Source organism: Corvus brachyrhynchos, unplaced genomic scaffold, assembly GCF_000691975.1.
Source record: "Corvus brachyrhynchos isolate BGI_N302 unplaced genomic scaffold, ASM69197v1 scaffold142, whole genome shotgun sequence".
NCBI lineage: Eukaryota > Metazoa > Chordata > Aves > Passeriformes > Corvidae > Corvus > Corvus brachyrhynchos.
The window spans coordinates 787790-815631 of NW_008237226.1; the positions used below are offsets into that span (position 1 = coordinate 787790).

Genomic DNA, 27842 nt, shown 5'->3' on the forward strand with positions numbered 1-27842 from the left:
AATCTTTCCTTTGCCCCTGTGGTGCAGCATGTGAGAGAGCCATTTCTGCAGCAGACAGCTGCAGATTACAAGGTGCTCAGGGAGACAGGGGTGCTCAGCTGTACAAAGGGCAAAGACATACTGATAAAATACAGGCAGATTCCAATTAATGATCTCTCAAAGCTCCTGACACCAAAAGACAAAAACAGAAAAATGCATTTAATATCTAGGGGATTTGCATGCTGTCAATCTTTAATTAAGGTATCTGAGATAAAGTTCACCCTTGCAAGACAAGGCAGCAGAATGGGCACCTTGTGAACAAGGAGTTGTGTGAGAGCAAAGGGCACCTGGGCTCACAACAGCCCAATCCAGCACTGGAGGTTTCACTTCAAGCTCAGGACAGCTGAAGGAGAGCAATGCTTTGGACTCCTCCTGTCCCTGGGCTTGTAGTTGTGTTATTATTACTTGCTGGACTGAGCTGTGACCCAAACCACCATGAAAAAAAGAGGCAGAAAAGAGCCACTTATGATGAGCAGTAAGTACCATTGCATTTGTTGATATGGTGGCCTGGCAGTGCTGGTAATGGGAGCAGAATGGCTTTACTGCATCTCTATTTTACACACTCTTTGGCAGATATGTGTAACTAAATGATCTCTTTTTTTTTTTTTTTCCATAACACAACAGGCCTCGTTTATCCTCCGAGCAGGGTAATTTAGTGTTCCATGCTGGCTCCAGCAAAAATATTGAATTTAGAACTGGACCATTGGGGAAAGTAAAAATTAATGAAGAAGACCTTGCAGAACTTTTTAGTCAGGTGATATAGTTACTTTTCCTTAATATATTTTCATTTTCAGTTTTACATATTAATGGTTAAATTGTTTTCACAAGTGTTTGATGTGGTTTGTATTATTTTATTTTATATTATCTATATCAGTAGTCTAATATAAAAGTTAGCTATTGCAGACTTGTAAAGTAATCATGCCATCACAGAAGATAATTACAAGATTAAATTGTGTGTGTAGTAGAGCTCTCTGTATTTAAGTGGACTTTATAATAGTAAAGTTATGCAAGGACAAAACTTTCCTAAGCTTTTGAAAAGTCAAGGTTTGTTTCACATTATCTCTGTTGTTTAGGTTAGAGAGAGTAGCACAGAGATTCAAGAACTTAAAAAAGCCGGCAGTGCCTCTCAGAATGTATCCCAGCAGATTACTCTGCTGACCTCCAAGGTGAGCCATACCTTCGCGTTATCCTCCTCCAACATTCCCAGGTTTCCATTCCTCGCACTAATATTAAACAAACTGATTTGTTTTAGTATTTCTGGACGCAGTTCAGGGAACTGGAGCAGAGTCCCTCTTTAACATCAGCTTGGAGTCTGTGTTTAATTTTGAGATGCTTATTCAGAAGCTCTGGAGACAATGCAAAAATTTCTGTAAATCCCCCAAAAATTTCCAGTTACTGTGATTCTTCTTTTTTCATTGTCAGCATCTGTATTGACTATATCCTCTAATATTTACGGATAAATTCTGGAAATGAACCATATATGTTTTCATAGTTGTTAAACAGACATCCCATTCCACGGGTGAAATGGGCTATAGGGATTTTCTGTGGAAAGAAAAGACCTATGCAGTAGTTTTGTCACTTCCGTGCTCCTGAAAATTTTTTTCCATGAGAAAATTTTTAAACCATTGCCTGATTTAAGTGTCTTTTGTTACAGTGTTTCCACAAGTTCCTTATAGGAAAATATTTTATAGCCTAAGAGATCTTCCTTTAGGGAAATGGTGCTAGTATGTATCTATCATATTCCCTTATTCAGCTTGCTGTTTGTGGTTACAACCCACTGAGATTTGGTGACCCTCTTCTTGCCTGTCAGTGCTCTGTCCCAGACCTCCGTCCTTGTCATGCATGCAAGGACCTGGACAATCCCACAGGAATATTCACATTCTTGGTTTTGAGCACCTGAACATGTCTTTGCAAGACTGAGTCTTGCCTTGTGGATCCAGACTGGGACATGTTTAAGCTGTCATTTTCTGAACAGCCAAACCCACCAAAATCACAGTGAATGGGGCCTCATTTGGTTCCGACTGTCACCTGGTTTCACATATCAGCTATTCTCTTTTCTCAGAGGAATACATTTTGTTAGCTTATCAGTATCCAGCAAGTACCTCTGTGGTCACTCTCATACCAAGCACAATGCAATTTGCATTTCTTTTGCAGATCCTGAGTCTTGATAACAAACTTCAAAGCTTACAGCAGGTAAGTAAATGGGAAGCAAACTAGAGAGCAGAAAAGAAAATCCCAGCCCCAAGTAAATAAAGAGAGGTTTCAATGATTAAATAGCTAAATGATTTCTTTCCTCTCATGCATTCCTCAGGAAAACTTTTTTTGGTAACAGAAGGTTAAAAAAAAGGACCAAGATTTGTGGAGGAGGTGATATGCCTTCTTACAAAATATAAACTGTGTAGGAGCCTGCATTTCTTAGCAGAAAAACAGTTGTACATTCAAGAACAACAAGTAGATACAAAGGAGAAGTAAACATTTCCTTCACTGGTCTGTCAAGATAAAGACCAGAAACTCAAACTGAATTTTTATTGTATTGGAACTAGCTAAGTTTCAGCTGTTGCTTGCTTCTCCAGTGAGCTTGTGACAAGCCACACCTAAAGGTGCTGTAAAAACAATTGTCAGATGAATCACCCATGGAATCAAAAAGACAAGATAACCCTCCATCTAGACGCTGCTGCTGAAGAACAGTCTCTATTATTATTTACTTTTTACAGGGCTTTTCTCATCCTAGGGCTTGGCCATTCTGTGTAGTATCAATCACAGCATGATTATTTTGTACAGGGATAAGTGAAATAGCTCAAAACTTTTACAAATCAACCTTGCTGAAAAAATTGGAGGGGGAATCCAAGAAAGAATGAGAAAAAAATAAAAAGAAAAAAGAAAAAAGAAAAAAGAAGGTTTACACAGAAAATAAATGCTAATGGAACACCAACTAAGCAGAAACCTCATTTTCTACTTTTTTCTGGCATTTCAGGACATCCAGAGGAGAGCATGCAGTAGTAACCCCTGTAAGAACACAGGGACCTGTGTAAACTCACTGGATGGTTTCTTTTGCCTCTGTCCCAGCAGCTGGCAGGTGAGTCTTTAACCTCCTTGACTACAGAGTGTGTATTTTAACTGTAAGTCTGCATCTAGGTTAGCGTGATCGCCACGAAGCGCAGCATTTTAGGGTTGCTCAGGGTAGAGTGAGATACACTGAACAGCAAAGCAGCAGTATCACTCACTGGCTGGAGAGCAGCTCGTTTGCTTCTCAACAATATCAATCTATACATGTAAAAAAGAAAGAAGCCCAAAGCACTGGGCCAAACCCTGCACTGTTACACACAGGCGATGGCCCATGAAGTCAGTGATTCTTGGCAGTTCCCACAGCAGAGAATTAGTCTGGTTTTTGCTGAGCACTGAACTGAACTGCATGCCTTGCTGTTGACCTTACACAAGGATAGAGAGAGAATGGGGGAAGGGATGGATGTTTATTCAATCTCGAACATGTAGGACAAATGGGGTGTGTAAATAATCAGTGCCATTCTGACTTTTTTAAATCCAGAGACTTTACTAGCAAATGGTTTAATGGTGCTATTCTGTGCACCAGAGATGGAAATGTTATATCTTCTTCTCAAAGGATTTCAACTTAAAAGTTAGCCCAGCAAGATTTGGGTCAAAATTTATGTGCTTTCCTGATAGAAACAGTTAAAAAGAAAATTTTCTGAGTCTTTTTCTGGTTGGAAAGTGAAGGGATGACAAAAATGTGCTGTTCATATGCTTTCTACATCTGAAATATTTTATCCCCATCTCACTGATAGCAAGGGTCACAGAAACACAGCTGAAAAATAGTTTTGTTATTGTGTTTCATAAGGGAAGCTGTGTTGCTAGCAGCCCATGGTTTGTGTATCTTTGAAAACTATATTAACATTGGGTCCATGGTTTGCTTCTTTTCTCAGTTATTTGGAAAATAAACTGGTTTTCCATTTCATCTTAGGGCCCCCTGTGCTCCGTGGATGTTAATGAATGCCAGATTTTTGCTGGAACAGCATTAGGCTGCCAGAATGGAGCCACTTGTGTGAACACACCAGGCAGCTACAGGTAAACTCTCAAAACTAGGCACAAATATCCTGTGTAGAATACTCTGCTACTTTTTTACCCCATATCGCGCCTGCAGCACAAGTTCTAGAAGTAAGTCTGTTTAATATCTATGCACTATAAACCCTAGCAGCCTGAGAAAATATAAGATCCTTACTGCACTGTACACTGAGCCCACCACAGATGCAGAAGGGCCTCCAAAGCCATTGCCTGCTTTGACACAAGAAGAGCAGCAGGAACCAGATCCATCACACAGCCATGCCAGGGGAGAAGGCTGCAAACTGAAGGCTGGCTCCAGTGACCCACCCCCCTGTTGTAGGTGCAGATGCTTTAATGGAAATATCCTGCACCATGGGATGTAGCTGGGGAGGTGAGATGCTCATGATGGTCTGTAACCAGCACTCACCAACATGCCCACAGAGCACAGCCACGTTACCATCCCTCCACTCTCACCCCTTGAACTCAGAGGGAGTGAGGGTATGAAGGGAGTGAACAGGCTTGGCCCAGAAAAGGCTTTGAATTGGAAATCTCCTGGATATATGGGCACCTTTGATCACTGGCATTCCCAGCACATTCAGTTGGTCATAGCAGGGTGCTAATAACACCAAGATCATGAGTTAATCCCCATGCAGGCCATTCACTAAGGCTTGGACTTGATGATCCTTGTGGGTCCCTTCCAACACAGAGTATTCTGGGAAATCAGAAACAGTTCTGTGAAATGCCTCCATCCCCTCCAGAAACACAGGCACTGCTGAGACAGCAGCAGAGCAAGGAATGCACAGTGCTGCCAGACAGAAGGGGAAGAGAAATGCTGTCTGCAGCTGTCAGACCAAGGGGGTGCCTGGGCTGCCTTTGTGCTGGGCCCCATATGCATGAGGCTTCTGGAGCATATTCTTCTCTGGCTGTGCCCAGCTCCTTAGAAAACATTCACTTGCTTGAGGGCAAGCCAGCCTGAACATTTTGTGTCTCATTATCCAAAATGTCAAATAATCTGGTAAATAAATAACTTTCAAATATAATACAAAGCTATCCCTGTGCAATGGGAACAAGCACGCTGGAGAGCATGCCACAGCTTTCTGCAAAGCATTTTGTCTCCTGCTTCAGACCGAAAATCTTAGCCCCCACAAATATTTGCTTGATGTAACACTAGCTTATAGTGCTTTGTGAGTTCTTGGAAGAACCCCAAACAAAGGAAGTCCTCCTATAGTGCTCCTCATGCTTCAGCATTAACACAGTCTGCTGAGGTGTCACTGGTGCATGATGCTTCCTTGTAAGCTTTACTTCAATTTTAAAGGATGTTTCTAGCTTGTCTGCAACAGATATTTGTCGAGGAAACAACACACAAAGTAATCTGCCTTTATTTGTTTTTTATTATGCTCAGAGATGTACAGGTGTGTGACTCAATTAAGGTTTAAGGTCTGCCATTCTTGCAAGCGTTGTCGTTGTGTTAGTATAGTCATGATTCCCTCATGTACTTCTTGCCCTCCTTGGTACTTGCTGAATCAGTGCTTCATGAAATGAACTAGGACCTCTTCATAAGTCATCAAAACCTTAATATTACTGCTTTTTCATTACACACTCAGGATTATTATATAGTCCCTTCCCCAAGTCCATTGTACTGCCTTTTATCTCTTTTCACATATTGTCTTACTTATTTCTGAGTGCTCCCCAAATGCTAAATCCATCCCCAGGCAGAGCATGACATCTCTTTTCAGCAGCTGTGAGGACATTGCTGCTAAGCTTTCTGGGGCTCTACAACCTAGGTCACCCCGCTACTGCTCTGGCATGGTTATATACACCAGTGTGGACTGCAGGAAAGAAAAGGGTAATAATTGAATTTCCATAGCCTGCAGAGATAATACCAGGTGGTGGGAAGTACTGGATTAGGTTGCATGAAATGGAACATAATGCAGTCTTCATTCCTTGTTCATATTCTTTACCTGCATGCTTTTCCTGTAACTCAGGAAAGCACTGAAGTATGAGGAAAAAGAGCAAGTATCCAGGAAACACCTTCCTCAATCAGAGCCTTAAGTGGCCATTGCATCAGTTGGATGAAAGGCTGTGGAAGGCCCCATGTCTATCAGACTTCTGTGTCACAACCAAAATAACAGGGGCCTCGTCACAACGTGCCATGAGCCATGTGAGAAAACCATGGCAGTGCCAAGCAGCAGTGCATCACAATTTGGCTGAAGTGCCTTGCAGTGTGACCTACTTCTTGAAGCTCTTCTCTGAGAAACTTAGGATGGGTAGCAGATTAATCTTTGCCAGACTAGACAGGAGACAGTGCCATTGTTCTCCTCCTTTGGAGATGGTCACATTGCCTTGTTGTGTCCTTTGAAGTTGAGCATGAAGCTCTGAATGTACTTTAGACATACAAAAGTCATCTGGTTCCCTGACCTGTTGCCTCTGTGCTTGCCCAGGCTGAGCTGCTGCACTGATGGGAAGGTGTTGTTCTGCTTGCTGCCTCTTACAATAATGAACACGCTGTCTTGCACTGCAGACTGCAGTTAAGCATTAAGCTGTTGTGGGTTTTTGAAGCCTAAGTTCTTGTGGATTGCTTGTCCTGGGTGCACTGTTTAGTTACCTACAACTGGCTTATCATCATGCTATTTCAGCTGAGCATGTGACATAGTGGAAGGGACAGCAGCAGCTTATTTTATATAAATTGCTCCAAGGTCCAGGTCAGCTGCACTGGAATACCCTGATTCTAATTCTGCAGAGAAATGCTCTTACTGAGCATTTTTCATTAGGCACCTTAAAAGCAATCCAAGATGGGTGTGTACCTGCCATATGTCTCTGCAAGGTGCAGACAATGCAGCATGTAACTTGAATCCAAATGAGAGTCTCACTGTCATTTTAATAAGTAGCTAGTGATCTGACAGGAGGTTTTCTGTACATTTATATCCCTTTCAGTTGTATTTCAGAGCCTCACATTTTGTCTATGTGGAAATAGAGCCAGAGAAAAGGGAAACATTATCCGATGGTTTGGAAGTTCCCCATTTCAGTTCCACCACATATGTATAATACTGTCTAAGCTCTGCCCTATAAATAATGATGTGATGCATCTGGCAGCTTTCAAAACAGATCCTCCCAGTAGAAGGTCTTCTTTCAATCCACTGCTTTGTTCTTCCCACCCCACCAACCCCAAATGCCACCTCTTGCCCACCACACATCCCTAAAAGCTGATGCACTGCTGAGACAGCAGCTGCCCCTTGTTGTGGTGTGGGGATTAAGGTACCTCACTCTCTAGTACAGGCCAGACATGGCATATCTGCATATTGCCAGAGGCAGGATTTTTGGCACTTGGCATCATATGATGGTCATAAACTGAAAAAGGAAGTTTAGGTGCTCTTTGACTGAAGTGGGGTTTTCCAGGTTCATGTTCAGTTTAAATCTTATGTTAGACTTTTCTTTTTTTCTGGATTTGTGCTTATGAATGTAACAAAAGGCTGTAGATTCTCCCATAGGGCCAGACAGCCATGAATATACATAAGTCTCATGTGATTCTTGAGTGTCTTGAACAGGAGATTTGGCCTCTGTGCATGATTATTAGCAGGATTGTGAATATAGCTAAAGAGATGTATTTCTTAAGAAAAACACCATAGAGTGGAGAATGGTAATAAACAATCTTTAACAGTGGTAGAAAGACAAAATTTTGATTTTTTTCCACTTTCACTATTAGCTGCTCCTGTACTCCAGAAACCTATGGGCCTCATTGTGCCTTGAAGTTTGATGACTGCCAGGAAGGATCTGAGACTCTCTGTGAGCATGGCCTCTGTGTAGATGGAGAAAGGGATCAGCCCCACAGGGTAAGGAACAATGTATAAACTTCATTACACAGCACAGCATGAATAAGCAACAAATACTGCTGAGCATGACAAAACTGTGTAGCACACACTGCTGCTGAAAAACAGCAAGAAATGCCACTATACAATATAACAACCTCTCTGTTGTACCAAGGATGGCAGAAAGAATCAAAAATGTCTTATGTCTTGTTAGAGGTTCTTGTCACAGTATTAGATCTACTACTACATCCATAGGGAGCTTGGGAATATTTTTTTTATAAGTTAAAGTCTTATTTGAAATATAATATTCTTACTGTTCATTATTTTGGGAGTTCTAAGTTGCTAGAATATTTTACTGCTTAAATGATTAAGAAGGACAAACATAATGAATCTTATTTTTCCTGGGAAAAGGCATGCCAGTGGAACATTACTGCCAGGGGCCTGGAAGCTGAAGGGCTGCACGGTGACTGGGTGGCTGCTGCTTATCTTTGGTGCTCCTCAGTGTCAGCTGGATGTGGTGTCTGACTCCAGGCCCAATCTTTCCAGGCATCTGCACTGGGTGGATGCTGGCACACACTTGAGTGCTCTTCTGGGGCAAGCTGGCTCATTCCATTTGGACGAGGATCTGGGTACAGGGTGTTCACTCCAAAGAGACAGATGGACCATGCCAGCTTTGGTTCTTTCCACTCAGAGCAGCCCTCCAAAACCACCCAGCCAAGCTTGTGCTCCTTAATACTCCTATATGCCCATGCACCATTCCATTCACAGCACATATTTTTTGTGTTTTGCTGTAAAATAATTGCTTTGATTAATTTTTAGAAGTTTCACAACTCATCACTTATTTAATGCCCACTTTTTGTTGAGAAAGCTTTTGAAAAGGGTTCAGTGTTGGCTTAACAGTGTCTGCTCCTGTGACAATCAACAAGCTCCCATTAGCTTTAATTGGACCAAAGCTAGATAAATGCTGAAATCTGGCCATTAGTAAAGTTTACTAGAGAGAAAACTGTTTTCCTAAAAGAAAACATGTATTTGCAATTTAATGTCAGTGCTGCACCTTGCATAGACTATGGAATAATTTGATTAAGATAAAATAGCCAAGATTATTTCAGGTTGCTTACACTGATCTGTTTGCCCTGGTTAAAAAGCAAGTTGAGGACTTTTAATCAAGTTTATGTACAGCTCATAATTGATCTTATTTTCTCTAGGAGCTTTGGGGTAAATTACAGATTTCTTTTATGAACATAATGAATGAGCCTGAGTTGCTTCCATAATCTGAATAAGTAAATTCAGAGGAAGAAATAGATTGAGAAAACTACTGAAACAACTTACCAAACAAAATATGCAAGACATATAATGCTCTGAAAGATTTCTTGCTATAGTTTGAAAGTCATTTTATGAAATTAACTCCTCCTGCCTTTTTCTTGACTATTGCAAATATCTTCTATATGCAATGTGGTGTTTTCTGTGGCAGCCCAAGTACCACTGTATCTGTGAAACTGGCTGGATGTCCCCTCCTGGCAGCCCTGCCTGCAGCGCTGATATCGATGAATGCAGCCTCCCTCATCCTCCATGTTCACAGGATCCACCTGTGCAGTGCCACAACACTCTAGGCTCCTACACCTGTGGTCCCTGCCCCACAGGTATCTCGTCCTTCTATGCTCTCAGGTGGGATGGGGTGTCAGGGGTACTGCTGCTCATGTAGCATAAGCACAGACACAGGATGCGCATGAGAGTAACTCCATGAAATGCTTTGGTCTGTATTCTAGGGAATAAATGCTTTCAGGTTATGTCCTATCTAGGTAACACAGGCAGTAGAGTCTAATGCATGATTTATCTCATTCTAAACTGAGCACCTAAATAGATCTGATGTCCACAGGTACCTTCATGTCCATCATGTCCTATCACCTTCACGTAATAGGTCTGCAGTACTTTCATATCTGCATGTTTCCTGCCCTAAGGCAATATAAAAATCTGATTGTCCCCTCAGACCATATAACCTATGATTACTCTTCCTGAGTTGGGCAGGTGGTGTCTATGGGAGGAGTTTTTAAAGTATTTAACTGAAGTTGCAATAAAGCTTTGCTGCAAAATCTACATACATGCACTGGACCAGAACTACATCCTCTTTAGGTAAAAGTGTGTTTGAATCTGGAATATCCAGAATGCAGTTAAAATAAAACATTCTTCCACACACATCTCCAACGTGTTGTGTTTGAAACCTAATTTTCAGACTGGTATTAATTTTAATCACTTCTGAGAGAGACAGGTTTACTCTTGTGCTGATGAAGTGCAATTCAGTTGTACTCTGTGAAAAGATTTGGTCAAAGAAGAAACCAAAAAGGCCAGGCATTTTCTTTCTGATGTCTTTTCTGTGCTGCTTTTTAGGCTGGCAAGGAAATGGCTACACTTGCAAAGATATTGATGAATGTGCAATTAATAATGGAGGCTGCTCAACAGTACCAATGGTCCAGTGTATCAACACAGCTGGGTCATTCCACTGTGGGCTCTGTCCACCAGGTAAAATGAATATCCTGCTGATAATACTATGAAAGGGCTTAAAAAGATGAAGATTCAACACATTTGAGCCCATTTTGGGGTAGATTTAAGAAGCTGAAAATTGGTTTCATAGAAAGAATATCACATACACAATACTGTAATACAGAATGCAGAGTCCAAGGATGTTCAAACTGCTTCAGCTATTAATGAACATTGTATAGAGTATGCCTGTAAAGATGATCCTCTGAAATGTGTTTCTTTTGTACTAGGTAGATGTTTTCAGTGTTAGAGCCTAGATTTGGTGAAGTACTTCCTTTACAAGATCATTAACGGGAAACAAGGATTGCATAATTATGATAGTAATTTCATTGTCTGTATTAATTGAAGAAGTATCCTGTGTGCCATAAATCAGCTGTATTGTCTGCAGTAAAAAAAGGCCTTGATAATTGTCACGCTCTGAATGCTGTCTGAGGAGGCTGAGTGTTTCCATTGCAGTACAGGTCAAGCAGTGGAAGTTGCAACTTTACAATTTGATTTAAAATGCTTTCTGAAATGTATGGTATCATTACAAGAAATACAGCAGGAAAAAGTCTTTCTAATTGACTTTTTGATTGCTATTTAAATGGCAATAGGCTGCATGTAGTGAAGGCTCCCAGTTACTGAGTGCTGAAGGGATATCACCATGTGGCCTCAGACAAGTTTTGGTGATGTCAGCTCTGGCCATGAAGAGTCGTGCTGCAGGGCATTGGTCCTCCTGAACGTCCTGAGAAGAACTGGGGGTCATGTTTGAGATCCAAGGGCTGCTCTGGTGTGCAGGAGGAAAAAGCCTGGATGTGTACCCAGGGCTGACTGGGTACAGATGTGTAGGGAGAGCAGAGCATGGTGGCTGAGAGACATGGGCTTCTATGGCATCACTGACCTCACCTATATTTGGCAAGCACTAATGTATCTTTTTTTCTGCAACCATGGAAGGATTTATTTATAGTCAGAATCCATCCCTGCAATGAAGGAGCCACAATAAATATGCCAGGTTTTACTTCAGCAGCTATCTCAATTTTTTTCATTTTAACTGCAGAAGACTATGATTTTACACCATGAATTAATGTTTTGCTCACCAGTTGATTGTTTTGCTGTTGATTCTCAAAGAACATAGTTTGTTACAGACTAACTGAGATTTACCTCTGAACAGGTTATGAGGGAGATGGACAAAGATGTACCCGGGTTGATATCTGCTCTGTAAATAATGGAGGGTGCCATCCTTTGGCTACTTGTACCTCAGGTCCAGGTATGATGCTTTCTTAAAGACTGTAAGGCAAATCAGTGTGAATTCAAGGAGGATCTGGTTAGGATTAATCCCCTTTGTTGCAACATATCTAGATTGCAGCCCCTTCTCCACAGTCAGTTTTGCCTAACCCAAAGAATTTTACAGGCAGGTTAGCTAAAGCCAGCAGACTTTTCCATAAACATTGACAGAAGCAGATTTAGGCTCCACCAAAAAGAGGACTTTTTCCTAAAACTGTGGAGATGTTCACCATTTTTCTTTGATGCAGTTTTCCAATTATACAACTGCTTTTACTACTCCCCTTCCCATAAGTACCCTTTGACTACACCCACCACTTCCCATGATGGTGGCCATAACAAAACAACACCATGGCTCTTTCCATGGTCAAACTGGGCACTGACCAGGGAAGGTGTCAAAAGATTAAATAAGTTAGAATTGTATAAAGACTCTGCTTCAAAATGTCCAGGACATTTACAGACATTGGTATTGTCATTGTGACAGACTGAATTACCTTCTGTGTCTTGTCTCATCTCCCAAGGGCCCATGGCATTTTGTTCCTGCACATCTGGGTACACTGGAAGTGGATATGGGCCAAATGGGTGCTCTCCTCTCAGTGATATCTGTCACCTGCAAAACCCTTGTGCAAATGGGCAGTGCTTGGTAAGTGCTGGTCTCCTCACACTTGGTGACAACATTGTGGAGTTATAACCAGTCAGGGAGACTGGTGAGACTCATGAAGGCTGAGTGCAGACATACTAATGAGATGAGGCAAAGTCAGTGGGGATTGCAAGATCAGTGGATATATCTGGGGAAAGAAAAGTGAGTTTCAGGGCACATAAGCCATTTCTTTGTGTGTGAAGTAGAGATGGTAATCTTGGCACCAATGACCTGAGAAGTTGTGTTTGGTAGCCCAGGCTAGCCAATGGAATGCTAGTGCTGATGGGGGAGAACTGATGAATGACTGTCCCTGGTGGCACACGAAAGTAATTTACCACCCTGGGTGATGGAGGAATTACCCATGATAACAGATCCAGTACCTCTGCTGACCTTCAGATTGTTAATATCCAGCAGAATTGGCTATGTGTTCCTAGTCTGATCTTGTGAGAGTGCTCCTGGAGTCTCAGGCTGTTTACGCGAACATGGAAAGTGTGTTTCAAAGGAATTGATGGTAACCAAGTCTTTTGGACCTAAACTGGTTGGTGCTGTGAATTCATTCTCATACACAGCGAACATTTAGGTTGTCCACATGAACCCTGTGAAGACGTTTTTGGCTTCCTCAATGAGGTATGCTGTGCTCTGGAAAGTCCTGCTGCAGACCTGGGGATTTTGTTGTGGAGGACTTACGATGGTGATTTTGGAGAAATATTCATAAATGCTAAATTTTTTGTTCCAGTGGAGTCTTTTCCCATTTATGCCCATTAGTCTGCAGATATCCTCCTTTTGGTTCTCCCTGGAGGCACAGGGAAAATGAGACATGAGATATGGATTTGGCAGTGTTAGGTTAACAGGTACACCTGATGATCTTAAGGGTCTTTTCCAAGCTAAATGTTTCTATGATTCTGGGGTGTATTATCTTTTGCTTTTTCCATTTTCTGTGTGAAATGTGACGGCGCCCTCACTTACACTCCACTCCTCCCCAGCATTCCTTGCTGTCTATTCTGTAGGTATCTACTGTGTCTTCACTTGGATGTATAAAGGGCCAGTTGTGCCCATTTCTAATCTACTTTTCCTGACTATTAAGTTCATTTTAGTCAATCTATTAAAAGATATGACATCTTCCCCTAAATATATTCTAACATACAACAGTAGGGAATCATTGCTGCAAACTAGTACCTGAAGATAATAACACAGATATTTAAGTAATGGGACTACAGAAGCATCTAATAAAATAGAGAAACATCAGAGCTGTATTTGGCCAGCATAATGACAGAGGAAATATAATGTCAATTAAATATCAGACAATGCAGATCAGAAAACACCTTTTAAAGCAACATTCAGAGTCCTAAATACACATCAAAACCCTTTTCCATCGTACTGAAAATCTCTCTTTGGGATACAGAGGACATGAATAGGTAAGGCAAAAGCAAATAGAGAATGAAAAACACTGATTGTTTGTCATCAAAGATGGGATTGTAGCATGTACCTGGGACCATGTTCTGCTTTGCCTTTAAAGACTGTGTCTATAAAACAAGAGATGTAAGGTAAGAGAACATATGAAATTAAAGCAGTTACAGATATGGAAGGACTTCATTATAAGGAGAAGTAGTAAAGGTTGTGACAATGGAAATGGAAAAGAGACATACAGAATAAGCGATAAAGCTGAAAAGGTGATGAAATTGTTCCCTTTAACATTCCTCAGGATGAAAATGAAAGTTAACAGCCCACATAACTGCAGACTTCCCAGAGAAAGGTCTTGAGAGAAATTACTTATAAACCAAATATCTTGCCTTGCTTTTTATAAGGTTTAGCTAATATGATTGACTTGATTCTAGTGTGATCATTCTAAAACCAAGCAAACAATTTTCTGAACAGCTAAATGAATACAGATTTTGATTTTTAAGAAAGTAATTTGAAAGAGCCCTGCAAAGAAATAATTTAATAGAAAAAACCTGAAGAGATAGATAATCTGATTAGGCTTTATGTTTATTTTGGTATTCACTAGTGACCATCAAGGCCAAAAAGTTTCAAAGGTTTTATTTCTTTACTCCAGTATCTCCTCATAAAATAAGTGTAAACATCAGTCTTTCTGCTGACTCTATTGGTTTCTTTGCTCACAGTTTATTTGATTTGTTTATACCTGTAGGCAATGATCTCTGGCTATTTCTGCCTGTGTAATGCAGGCTGGACAGGCCCTAATTGTACAGAGAACATTGATGAATGTATCAGCAACCCGTGCCAGAATGGGGGGAGCTGCACCGATGGGGTCAAAGGCCACTCCTGTGAGTGCACCAGCGCCTGGACAGGACCACAGTGCCAGACAGCCCAGCAAGGTACAGCCAGAACCTCCTCCTCCTCCTTTCCCCCTGGGAAATGGGACAGCAGGCTTCAGCGAGGAGATGCTTGGTTTATGGGATTAATATGTGAATAAGAACTGCGTTATGATGGCAAAAACAGCCCTGTGTTTGGTGGATTAGAGGTCCCAACCCAAATTCCCTCCAAATCAGAGTTTTCCATGAGCTTCATTTATAGCTGTTTTGTTTAGCAGTAGGAACCCAACAGTGAAGTTGATCTGCAGGCCCACTGGCCTTGGCTAGATGCCAGGCATCCTAAAATCAGATCTCTGTTCCTGAGAAAGTGTTCTGGTAAGCTGGTTGGGAAAGAGGATCCAGTATAAGGAGAACAAGAGAATGTATTGATGTTTCTCTTTTGTGCATTTTATTTCATCTCTTATGAAGCCGAGAGGTCCTGATGTTCTTAGTAAAGAGGAAAAGTCAGAAAAGGTTTTCAGACAGAAATGTAATGAAAGAAATGTTAGCCATGAAAATGGGGGACTCTCAGTTTTATACAGACTGCAAGGAACTCCCTTTAACATTTCCTCTTAATGTAACTTTTTCTGTTTGTTTGAGAACTTTTTTTGCCGTTAATTTTAATTAAACCAGGTCAGGATAGCATTCCAGTGGGTTCAGTGTCCCTGTGACAACAGGAGTGGCTCATTTTTATTGTAGATTGCTAAGAAGAAAGCAAATTAAATTTTAATGTAATAGAGAATGTAAAGCTTCCACTGATCCCCTGTGAAAGCTGCTCTATTTTAGAACTATTTTGGGCTTTTTTATATTTTCCTGAAGTATCTAACTAGTAATGTCTTATTATTAAGTCCACATGGGAAAAATTTTTATTTTTAGCCATTCATAATAAAGGGATAGAAAGCCAGTTTTTATGCAGTAAGGAATCATACTGTACCACCTGTTCTTTTAGTTTCTAATAAATGAAAAAAGCATGTATTTTATTACATGATAATTTTGAATCTGGTTGAAAAAAGGTGAGATGTTTTAGATGGATATTTCAAGTAAAATTATGTTGTTTTTACCACTCTTGAAACAAAACAGTATGGTGAGAACTGGCTATTTCTTTAGAATCAGTTCAATGTTAAACTACCGCTGCTTGGTGCACACTGTAGCTATATGTGCATTATATTTTGGTTGCTTTATTATATTTTTCTGTAGCTGTTTGGTGTTGCTGCCTGGGGGCTCTCAGTTCCCATGCATTGAATGATTCAGTGAGAGAAGAGACCATGGTATATCATGAGAGGAATTATCAGGCCCAGGAATCTGACCAAAAAGGATAAATGGGACAATAAAACCTCTTGAGGATAACTTCTATGATGTACCATTACTGAGAAAAAGAATTTTACATCATTTTAACTTCAAAATGCAAAATGTTATTTGATTGTAGGGGAAAATTTAGACATTCAATCTGGAGGTACCCTACTGGAAGCAAAGCAGTGTATGAACACTATCATGAGACACAATCAATAGCTTTTGGCAGTATCCACATGTTCCAACTGATATTCTTTGTTCTTTTTCCAGGAACTGTTTTTCTTTCAGGGAATTTGCTTTTTTTTGAGATGTCATTCCACTCAAGAGGAAATCCTAAAGAGCCTTTTATAGAAGTACTTTTCAGCGTTGCTTTAAATGTTTAAGAAGCAAAAGCTATGCAAAAAGAAAGTCAGGTTTTACTCTGTACAGTAATAGCACAAAATTAATGTGTTTAATTTTCTCTCTCTTTCTGCAGTTTGTGGAGGGTACCTCTCAGGCTTGAGTGGGACTTTCAGTTACCCTAACAACCCAAACAGCCAGTGGTACAGCAGTGGGGTCAGCTGTGCTTGGGTTATTCAAACTAATCCCAACAAGGTAAAATAGAGTTCACATTAAAGAAACCCTCAGTCTGCAGGACCCCTCAGTTTATCAGAGCAAACATGACTATCTCCATGCTACACGTGTTCCAATGTTATGATCCAATCCCCTCAGAATAAATAGCTTTTCAAAAGAATAAGTTTCAGATCCTTCCAAGCCTTCAGGCTCCTTAGCCTAAGGATTTGCTTGGGTTAGATTTTCCAGGCTTTTCCTAAGCAGCTGAGGGTTAGATTTTATTTCCTTACCTCTAGCTAGAGAAGGGAACTGTTCTACATTGCTTTAGAATGTGATCTGTGTATAGCTGCATGAGAAAAGCTCTGCTCTGCTGGGCTCCACAGGTGGTTCATGAGCTAGGTGAGTTGGTCAGAGCCTGGTGCTAACGACATCAAGGCTGTGGGTTTGATCCCCATATGGGCCATTCACTTAAGAGTTGAACTTGATGATTCTTCTAGCTCCCTTCCAGCTCAGACTATTCTGTGATTCTGTGACCCCAAAACAATTTCATGTTTCTGATCTCTGACTGCAGAAATGCTGAATGCTTAATTTGTAGTCAGTGGCTTTGTGTAATAACAATAACAGCATTTGGTTTTTTTTCAAGGATTAATTTTTAAATGTTGCACACAAATATATATTCTGCTCCTCATCTGCAACTAACAATTCCACTTGTGTTATAAATAACAACTACAAAATATGCTACTTCATACTTCAGCATGAAATTTCTTACTTGGAATCTAAATATTTGATGTATTTTTGACGTTTTGTGGAATTAATTAAGTAATTTTAAAAACCAGTGCTTAACAGTGGTTTATACAGCATTACATATATATATCTATGTGACATATATTCAGCCTTAAGCCTGGAAGCCACTACTGTCTTCAGCTGAGCATATTAAAGCACATCAATGAAGAATCTGAACAAACTCAGAGCTGTGTATGTCACTAAGTATCCAGAACGGGCTTTAGAGACACTGATTTTATATGTGCAAAACAAGATCATTGAATCTTTTAACTCCCATTACAATACTTTCAACTACAGCAGGGATGAAAAATGCTAATTATCTGATGAAAAAACTGCCATGGGAAACCTGGAATAAGGTATTTTATGCTGTATTTCAAGCTTTTCACATGGCTTGAGATTTACACATACATATTTCACACATATAACACACATAGACAAATGGTCCCAATTATTAATTTACAGAAATAATGCTCCTTCCAGAAAACTTCACTGCCTAAATTCTTATCTATCTGTCTATCTTCTCTCTTTCGTTTTGACTCTTAAGATTCTTTAATACTCTCTTCTGTCCTGGAATATTTCAGGAAATGACATAATGGCTCTAAACCTCATCTATTCTCACAGTTGCATGAATACATATATCTGCTCTATAAAGTTTCTGCATAGACAGTGTCTCAGCAGATGGAAAAAAGATATTTCTTGTTTTCTTACTTCTATTAGATTCTGCATGTTACTTTCCCGTTCTTCCATCTGGAGACAAGTAATGAGTGTAACTCTGAATTCCTTCAAATCCATGATGGGCCTTCAGCATCAATGCACATGCTGGGAAAATACTGTGGCTTTCCAGGTCCTGCAGAGCTTTTCAGTTCCCACAACTCTCTGTATTTCTGGTTATACTCAAACCACACCATTACCAGAGGTTTTACTGTTCATTGGGAATCCCAGCATCCTGGTAAGTTGATGAAATGCCAAACATCTTCATGGTTTTGGAGTAAAATGAATTACTTCTTTCCTTTGATTAGGAACAATTAGGAGCAGAAGGACAGTATTTTACAAGGGAGTGAGGCTGAAATGTAGACATATATATCACTTGAAGATATTTTCAAGCTCTAGCTCTAGGCCTCTGCATGAATAGCTTTCTGCTCTTTTTAAAGGCTGCTTTACACCTCCTGTGAGGAATCCCCCAAAGAGAATGTGTTCCTGGGGATGCCATTCATCTATCTGGTCACTTCTCTTCTCACAAAAGTGTCTAGTACTTCAAGCAAGCAAGTTAATGGCTTGTTTTGTCACTTGCAATTTACAAGTGCCTAAATGTTCCAAACATGATAGATTGTAGGGAATTGGATTGAAAAGAATGTGTGAGCTTTTTGGTATGATTTGTTGTACATTTGTGCCTGAATTCTTGGTAATGCTGCTTGGGTGATTGTTCCAGATGACCTGGCAATGCATTTACAGAGGTAAACTTCAAACCATCTCATGTAACATCAGGGTCACTTCGGTGTTCTGTGTATTATCTAGAAACAAAATCGTGCATTAGATTGTGTCTTGAATGAAACATAGAGTAAAAAAGTGCCATTTCCTTATTTCTATAAATATTTCTTGAAATGCCTTTAATATGATTGTTGGTGGTTTTTTTTTTTTCAATTGTCATTATTAGATTGATAATTACTAATAGACAAAAATGAGTACTGAAAAGTGAAGGCAGGTATTTTTTGGGAAAACATAGCACTAAAAAAAAAAAAGCAAGGAGAGCAGTATAGATGTGATTAAACTAGCTATTCCTGAGGTATAACACATGACTTACCTCTCCCATTCCCAACTGTTGCACTGATGTTATTTTATTACAGGTATATAAAACAGCCTTACCTGTAATTAAATTTTCCTTTTTTTTCTTTTTAATGGGAATAGTCTTGTGATAGAATAAAAAAATGGAGCCTATTTACAAAGTACAGAAATTCAGATTAATTTTGTAAATCCAATCCAAACACAGTGCTTCTGATTATTCTTCTTAAGACATATTCATCACAACTGGGAAAGAATCTTCCTTTTACTGTGCAAATCAGGAAGTATTTGGAGTTCTCCTTTTAAAATTGAGTTGCAGAATTAACTGCAAAATTTAAAGAAAGAAGAAACTTGCTGGTTTCTTTGTCTTGGTCTTTGTTTTTTAATTCATTCTGACCCCAAAGTGGGCACTAGTTTTGACACTACAGGACAATTCATCTTCTGACCCAACATGTGGTGATAAAGACGCTGATCTTCCTTGTCTCTTTCTGTTAGAATGTGGTGGTGAGCTGACAGGTACTTACGGCTCGATAAGCTCTCCAGGATATCCTGGTAACTATCCTGTAAACAGAGATTGTTTCTGGACCATCTCAACCAGTCCTGGCCTCCTCATCACATTTGCTTTTGGCACACTGAGCCTAGAACACCATGAAAACTGCAGCTATGACTATTTAGAGGTAAAGCGTGATTGTGAATTATGACAACATTTTGTGGATATGTTATTGCAAAACAAGATATTCCAAAACTTTTTTATGTACAGAAGGGCACTGTTTGAAAATCTAATCCTGGGTTGAAATGCTCCTTTTTATTTACGTATTCCAGCCATCCATGCACAATCAGAGACAATATGGCAGAAAGGGGACGAGAACCTGCTTCACTGAAGTCGGTGGAAGTCCTGTGACAAAAAGGATGGGATTCAGGCCAAATACTTTATGGGAAGCTTTCACTTTCTTACAAAGTTCAGTCTCCAAACTCCTTGTCAAATGTCAGCCCACAGAGAATTCATGAGCCTACGGGAAACTATTCAGGAAAAGGATCTAAGACTAATAGATTCATATCATAGCTTGCACAGCAGTCCCTGGCTTGATGTATGAACTTAGGGCTTTTTGTCAAGTGTGACGTAATATTTACAGAATACACCAATACCTTTGCATGGAAATGAGAAGGCAGTTTGCAATTCCATGTTGTGTGCAATCAAAGAGCATGATTTCAAGAAAACAGTTCAACAGTAGATCTCCTGATACTTTCTTTCACAGAACTCTTGATGACTCCCAGCAGCAGCATCACAGCTATGCTGGTGGATCTGTTTCTTGGTTCCTGTGTGTTTGGAGGAACTTCCTATGAGCTTTCCCTCCACCCACCATCCACAATACCTCTGGGGCCTCCAAGATAGCTTAAGAAGTGTTGGTACTGTTCACAACTGGCACTCATCTGGTAATCCCAAATGTTGATCTATCATTCTGTCTAGATTCGAGATGGTCTTCTTCCACAAGACCCTGTCCTTGGTAAATACTGCAGCACTGGATCTCCACCCCCACTCCAAACCACTGGTCCATATGCATGGATTCACTTTCACTCTGATGACTTAGTTACTGATAAAGGCTTCCATATTCTCTATACAACATCTCCTGGTAAGTAAAATACTCAGGATTAAAGGTTGTTCTGTGACATTCTTGAGATAGAGCCAACAACACACTAAGGGATGTAATTAACACTTGCTCTTTTATAATATAGTAATTCTTTTTGATTTGCAGATATTGTACAGAGGCAGCCTCAAAAGGAGTTACTGTACTTATGAATATCTCAATTTTTCTTTTTTTTCTTAATATAGCAGATCCAAGTTGTGGAGGAAATTTCACTGAGAGTGAAGGGGTTATCACATCTCCTTTCTGGCCTAACCCTTATATCAACAGCCAACAATGTATCTACATTATCCGACAGCCAGAGGACGAAAAAGTATTCCTCAATTTCACCCATATTGAGCTGGAGAGTCATAGCGGTTGTTCAGCAAATTACATAGAGGTGACTCACTTAATCAGTTGATATGAAAGTTTGATTGCATGTGTGTGTACCAGAGCATGTATAACTTCTGTCCCAAAGGCCACTGCAGAAACAGGTGTTAATCAAACCACTAAGTATTTGAATTTACTAGGGTCCAAAAGTCACAGGAGCTGAAAGAGCAGGATGGTGCATTTGGAGTGAAGCAAAGATAAGAGAATGAGAAAATCTGTCTAGCTTAACACTAATTCTTAATAGTCTGTACATGATTAAGGGGCAGTTTGGACATCTGGTATATGCATGTCAACTGCAAGAAAAATAGATTTAATGCCATAGCCACTACACAGCATTTTCTGGAGTCATAGTGTTATATGGAAGATCTTGTTCTGACAGTAAAAGGAAACACACCATATAAATATTTATACACACACCAGGGAAGTGGTTGAATTACCATTCCTGGAGGTATTTAAATGATGTGTAGAAGTGGCACTTAGGGACATGATTTAGTGGTGGGCTTGGCCAAGCTCGGTTTACAGTTGGACTTAGAGATAGATTTAGAGGTTAGGTCCTTTCCAACCTTAGTGATTCTATTATTCTATATACATATGTAAAGCCGGGAGTTTATTGTTGCCATAACTGAAATCTTATGATCTAATTCAAGAATTGTTATTAGTCTAAATCTAACTGGAAAAGAAAGTAAAATAGTACAGTTAGAATGTTTCTATATGGAAAATGTAATATTAATGCAGTACTAATGTTAGTACTAACGGAAATCCACTTGAGGTTACTTTTATGTTTGCTTTTACTCCTACCTCTCTCTTCATTGGTCTGCAACTTCGTGTTACATACAAATTTACAGCTGTAGGGCACCTTTTAACTACATGAGATACCATGTTTTCATTTTCTTTGTTGTGTTTAAGCCCAGTTTTGCCCAGCTGCCAGTCTGCCCCACTGGAGCTGGCCGCAGGTGAGGTCTGGCGCGGTGCTGTGCAGGCCAGGGGCAGGGCCTGTCCCACCGCCCTGGCCAGGGAGCAGGGCAGCCCTGGGCCGTGGGCACCTGCCTGGGGATGGGCATGGACTGAGGCAGGCCGGGATGTGGGGCACACGGGGGAACCTGGCTCAGCAGAACCCATGGCTGAGGCAGGGACTGACAGCCCCCACGTGGGCCTGGACTGTGGCAGGGTGAGGGGCCCAGGTGGAGACAAGGCTGGCCCCAGTGAGTCGTGGTGGTGCCCTCAGAGCCTGACAAGCTCTCTCTGTTGGTGGCCCGTGCACCTTCTCCTACCACCCTGTCTGTGTTCTCCTCTGTGTCCTGCCCCAACTTGCCGTGTCTCAAGGCCTCTGCTGTTATACCCAGCCTGTATTTCTCTATACTCTCATAAACACCTCATCCCACATGGGACGGCTGCCGGGTCCTGCTGTCTGTAAAACAGTGCCTGTGCTGTGCAGAGCTAAACAGAAGGAAAACAAAATGGGAGCAGTCAGTGGTTGATTTGCAAAGGTGCCACCGCAGCTGAAACAGGCGGGAGCCATCCCTGCGGCCCCAGAGCAGGGTCCAGCACTGCCAGCCATGCAGCTCAGTGGCAGAACAGATTTGGTTTTGTGTTTAATCTCATCCTGACCAGTGAGGAACAGGCCCCTGTGAGCTCTGTGCTGTTAGTCTATTTTTAAAAGATGTTATTGTGCTGACATCATTCCCTTCTCTCCTCCTGTGATTCAAAGACCTGTGTTGGAACGAAGTGTAATTAGTTTCTGAAATGAGAGGGGAAGTGTGTTTAATGAAAACAGACAGCTTTTGTTTGTTTGGCCTGCTACTCCTCTTGCCTAATTGCTGGCAAAGCAGCAGCGAAATTCACAGCAGCCAGAGAAACAAAACCATTTCTGTTGAATGCCATCGGTTTGTATTAGTTCAGCAAGGCATTTACCTCACTGCTTGCTGATCAGTCACAAGCCCTTTAGTTTCCCTATGCTTCTGCCCTCCACTTCTTTCTGCCCTCTTACTCTGTGGCTCAGCCCAGAGCAGAGAAATGGGACCAACATTTTCTGGCGGGGACAGTCAGTAAAACCAACGTACTGTGCTCCGTTATCAAGGCCTGATTTTTCTCGTGTGCTTTTCTAAAATACTGTCCCACTGGGTTTTATATTGAAGTTCATCTAGGGAGATAGCTTTTGGGTGTATACGTCACTTTAAAAGTCACTCTCCAACAACTCTTTAGTCACTTTGGAAAGGTGTAGATTATTCCATTCCCTGGCTATACCAGGAAATCTGTAGACTTTCCACAGGGACCAGACACATCTCACAGCACTTGCTCAACGAGAGATGTTTACTTTCTTACTAAGGAAGGCATCTTCAACAAGAAAATAGAGACAATAAAACTTACTTGAGAAAGTCTGTGACATGGTGATGCAGAGGTAAGATGTTAGCTAAGGCAGCTCCTTTTCCATACCAGCCTTCTAACTGGCAATAGAAGATGTTACTCACATGGTTTAGAGAACCTGTTATTTTTATCACTACTCACTGGACTTTATAAACCAAAAATGTAAGAAGAGTCAGCTCAAGAAAAATATGTAAATTCCTGTGAATTACAGTTCTGGAAGCTTTCACTGCTTTCCAAAGATTTACTAAATATTTTGGCACAAATTCTGATGTCATCTGCTCTGCTGTAAATCCAGAATAACTCTGCCACCTTAAACTAAAATTCCAGGGAAACTGGAAATATCTGTTAGTCAGAAGGCCATCTCACCAGGTTGAGACTACAAAGCTGGGCAAGCAGGCCAGCCACTGCCTGCTCACCAGGGCAGCCATGAGGGTTCCTTACCTTCTCTCCCAGCCCATGGATGAGTACAGCTGAGGAAGAAAGAACTGGTGATGAGAGGGAACCTGAAAGCTGGATGTCCCTGCTTTGCCAGTGAATTCACTGGAATGATTTTTTGTGTTTGACAGCACATAGATGCATTTAAAAGCAGTTCCATCTACATGAACTACCACCACTTTTACAGCAGAAAAGAGTTGTTTGGTTTTCAGGAGAATCTTTGGGACAAAAATTGCATTTTTTGCTTGGGCAAAGAACAGAGGTCCTGTCTTTTGGACCTCAGGTTTTTGCCCACCTGGAATGAAATGGATACCTCAGAGATATACCAGGGCTCTGCCTGGATTCCTGGATATAGCTATTCTTAGTCATGTACTATGGATTCAGGGTCTGAAGTTCTGAGGTACAAATACCTCTTTCCCATCTACTCCCCTTGATAATAAGGATTTATAATCAACTTTAGGGAAAATATGTAAGATGCATTTCTCCTTTGATTAGCAAATTGATTGAGGTGAGTAGAAAGGCAGTGCAGAAGGTAAAAGCTGGATTCCCTGATATAGCTTCATTGCCATTATCATGCATTGAACCCTTCAGATAGAGGAGTGAAAAGACGTCAGTGTGCCTCTTTACTGCTAGAGTTGCATCTCCTGTTAGTGAGCTGTGTGCCTGCATTGAGGTATGGGTGTGATGGGACAGATGCTTGTTCTGGAGAAGTGCCATTGAAAAATCACTGGAAACTTCACGGCCAGAGCAAGAAAATCAAAAATACCCTTTTTTTCCTCAGCAGATTTTAGTGCTGGCAAAAATTTCACAGCTATCATTGGTGAGAACCCCACCTGTCTTTCATACTAAAGGTGTCACTTTTGGCAACATAGGCCCAAATTGTGCAAAAACTGTGGTTCATAGAGAAGATCTGTTTCATCCTAATGACAGCAGCATGTGTTTGTGTCTTCTGTGCTATTCATGACCGTTACTTTGAGCTCTCATAAGTCCTGTGGTTGGGCCAATTACTGTGATGCCCCTCTTATAAATATGTAAAACAGTTACTCCTTTTGTTATGTAGTATCTCTTGTGAGATTATAATTTTATCTGGATATCAGATCCCAATGCTTTTATGATTTAACACTTTTCTTTCTTCTTTTTGATGACTAGGTTCGAGATGGTGACAATGAGATGTCTCCTCTTATTAGAAAAATCTGTCATAATACACTCATGTCTCCAATCACTTCTACCAGCAATGGTCTCTGGATCAAATTCAAGTCTGATGCTTCTGTGCAAAGAACTAGCTTCAGGGCTGTTTATCAAGTTGGTAAGAAGAACTGGTCACTTGCACAGTGAATTTATCTGTAATTTGGACACTTTCAGTCATTTCTGTGCTGTCTTATTCATATAATAGGTTAGACACAAACTTCAAAAGAAAGAACAAAATAGAGTAATTAATTTATTTTAAAAGATGTCTTCAGTAGGTCTGCTGTAGGCACTGCTACAATGCTTGGAAACATGCCCTTCACTGCTTCTGATCATGAGATTAGCTCAGATGGTTAGAGCATGGTGCTAATAACAGCAAGGTTGTGGGTTTGTTCCTCATATGAGCCATTCATTTGAGTTGGACTTGATCTTCCTTGTGAGCCCCTTCCAACTCAGAATATTCTGTGATTCTACTAATGATGTATCACTTGCTGCTGACATACAAAAGATATTATAGCTTCAGTTCTGCCTAAATCTTTTTACTTTCATTTTGCCTGTCTTTTAGTTATTAACCACTGACAAGCCTGTGTCTGTGAAACAGATGAGTCAAATCCATTAGTTTTCATAGGCACAGTTTGGTCTTCTGTACAAGTATGTTTATGCTATACCTATAGTAATTTGTACTTTTAAGTATGTTCTTAATACTACTTGAGTGGTCTGAAGTAGCTGCTGCAATAAGAAAGGGGTTTAGGGTTGCTTTTTTCCTAATTTCATGGTGTTATTTGATACACATCATACATCATCATTATGATACATACCTTGAAGTCATTCATCACAAGTACTGTTTCTTGGTGTCTCTTGGCAGCCTGTGGAGGTTCCTTGTCTGGAGCAGGCACAATACATTCACCTTATTACCCCAGGATATCCCCTCACCCAAAGACCTGTGAGTGGATCATCTCCCAGCCAGACACCAAAGTGGTGATTCTTAACTTTATCGACTTTGACATTCGAAACACAACCACTTGTGATTCAGACTACATCGAGGTAAAGAATAACACACATATACTATGAATAGTAGATATGGATCTGCAAGTTCCTTCTAATACTCATCTTCACCAAAGTAGAAGCTCTTGACAGGCGAGCACTACTTCCAGCAGTCACAAAAGCTTTTCCAGGTTCATAATGGGATCCCAAAGCTTTTCTTGGTTCTTCAAAGATGGTATGACTGCTTTGATAATCGGAGACAAGTATCAGGTGTCTTTAAACAGATAGGCCTGGTTTGGGAGGTTTATGTGCCACTTACTGCTGAGGGTGTAAGATCTCATCTTTTCTCCATCTGACATGATTTTGGTGGGACAGTGCTTCTCTGATAGGCGTAAGATTGTATTTTATGTGCCTGTAGTAGAAACCACACTGAAGAAAGGGTGGGGTTGACTTACTAAGGATCTCTTTTATATCGTTCTTATGAATTACTTTATGCTTAATACTTGAATGTAAAAAAAATTTCTATAGGATATTTTGAATACACTGTTCTTCAGGTCAGAGATGGCAACAATGGAGACTCTCCTGTTTTGGAGAAATACTGTGGTACAGCTGTACCCTCTAGAGTGCAATCCACACGGAGCAATCTCTATATCAAATTCAGAGCTTCCTCACTTACCAACCTTGGCTTCAGAGCTCAGTACTGGCCATTAGATACAGGTAAGAATTGTTTTGCTGTTTTCCGTGTAGAGTTCTGGGACTTTCCAAATGTTCCCGCAAAATGAGAACAATTGGCAATCAAGTTTTATAATGGTGTAATGGGAGATAAACTCTGAATCAGTTAGTGTAGTATGAATCAAGGAAGAAAGACTATGAAATTTCAGAAAGAAAAGTAACCAATTGTATAAGTGTCTAACTCTTTTTTTATAAATATATCATTTAACCTAATGTTTTAAATCTCTGCAGTATGTGGAGAGACTCTCACTGGACCGTCAGGAACCATTACAAGTCCTGGTTATCCACATGTCTACCCACATGGGATTAACTGTACCTGGATTATCAACGCTCAACCCGGCTACCTTATCCGCCTGACATTCACTTCATTTAACTTGGCGTTTGATTATGGTTGCAGAAAAGATTATCTTGAAATATATGACAACAGCACTGTGCAAAAATTGGGAAGGTGAATATGTCCATTAGCCTACAGACCTGAATTACTGTGGAGTGAGCACTGTTCTGTAGGTCTTGATACTCAATTTGCTTCCTTAAGTTTTGTGTATAGATTATTTTCTCTTTATCACAGAAACAATAGCAGCAATTTCTCTTCTAAGATAGCAAAAGTAGCTTGCTTTCCTTAAACATGGAACAAGGAGCGCATTTAATAAATAATATACTGGGAGAAACTAGGGTATGTCAAAAGGATAGCTCTTTTAAGGACAGGTTTCAATAGCTGGTTTTGTCCCTCTTCGTTAACATTTTGATTTATGGAAAATAAGTTGAAAAGCATCAATACATCTCTGCCCAGAAAAGACATGATTTTAAAGACTTGCTGAAGTGAAAGAAAGATTACTTAAAAGGCTGTACATTTGGATCTCCACAAAAACTAGACCACAACCTCCATTTTATGGGATTTAGTTTTCACTTTCTCCTGATACATGATTTTATCTCTGGGAAGAATATTTTCTTTTATTCCACTTCTCCAATTGGCGTATACACAGGGTTTCCTTGCTAGAATTCAAGAACATTTGAATTACTCGGGAACAGTGTCCAGCTGCAGCTATAGACTGTAAAATAGTTGGCTGACATGGCAGCATTT

At 40.5% G+C, this 27842-nt stretch overlaps 1 protein-coding gene across 1 annotated transcript in view; it reads left to right on the top strand.

Annotated features, from left to right (window-relative positions):
- The first annotated feature begins 394 nt into the window (after nucleotides 1-394).
- The window catches only part of CUBN (cubilin), a 143939-nt gene continuing 116491 nt past the window's right edge, over nucleotides 395-27842 (top strand). The window contains exons 1-21 of the mRNA XM_008629880.2: nucleotides 395-514; nucleotides 664-793; nucleotides 1113-1205; nucleotides 2194-2232; nucleotides 3014-3115; nucleotides 4016-4119; nucleotides 7799-7925; nucleotides 9373-9541; nucleotides 10287-10418; nucleotides 11587-11682; nucleotides 12218-12339; nucleotides 14483-14669; nucleotides 16411-16529; nucleotides 17988-18219; nucleotides 19545-19726; nucleotides 20518-20680; nucleotides 20881-21071; nucleotides 25010-25166; nucleotides 25911-26089; nucleotides 26584-26746; nucleotides 26993-27209. Coding sequence (XP_008628102.1) covers nucleotides 396-514; nucleotides 664-793; nucleotides 1113-1205; nucleotides 2194-2232; nucleotides 3014-3115; nucleotides 4016-4119; nucleotides 7799-7925; nucleotides 9373-9541; nucleotides 10287-10418; nucleotides 11587-11682; nucleotides 12218-12339; nucleotides 14483-14669; nucleotides 16411-16529; nucleotides 17988-18219; nucleotides 19545-19726; nucleotides 20518-20680; nucleotides 20881-21071; nucleotides 25010-25166; nucleotides 25911-26089; nucleotides 26584-26746; nucleotides 26993-27209 — 3023 coding nt within the window. The 5' untranslated portion in view covers nucleotide 395. The remainder of the gene's footprint in view (nucleotides 515-663; nucleotides 794-1112; nucleotides 1206-2193; nucleotides 2233-3013; nucleotides 3116-4015; nucleotides 4120-7798; nucleotides 7926-9372; nucleotides 9542-10286; nucleotides 10419-11586; nucleotides 11683-12217; nucleotides 12340-14482; nucleotides 14670-16410; nucleotides 16530-17987; nucleotides 18220-19544; nucleotides 19727-20517; nucleotides 20681-20880; nucleotides 21072-25009; nucleotides 25167-25910; nucleotides 26090-26583; nucleotides 26747-26992; nucleotides 27210-27842) is intronic.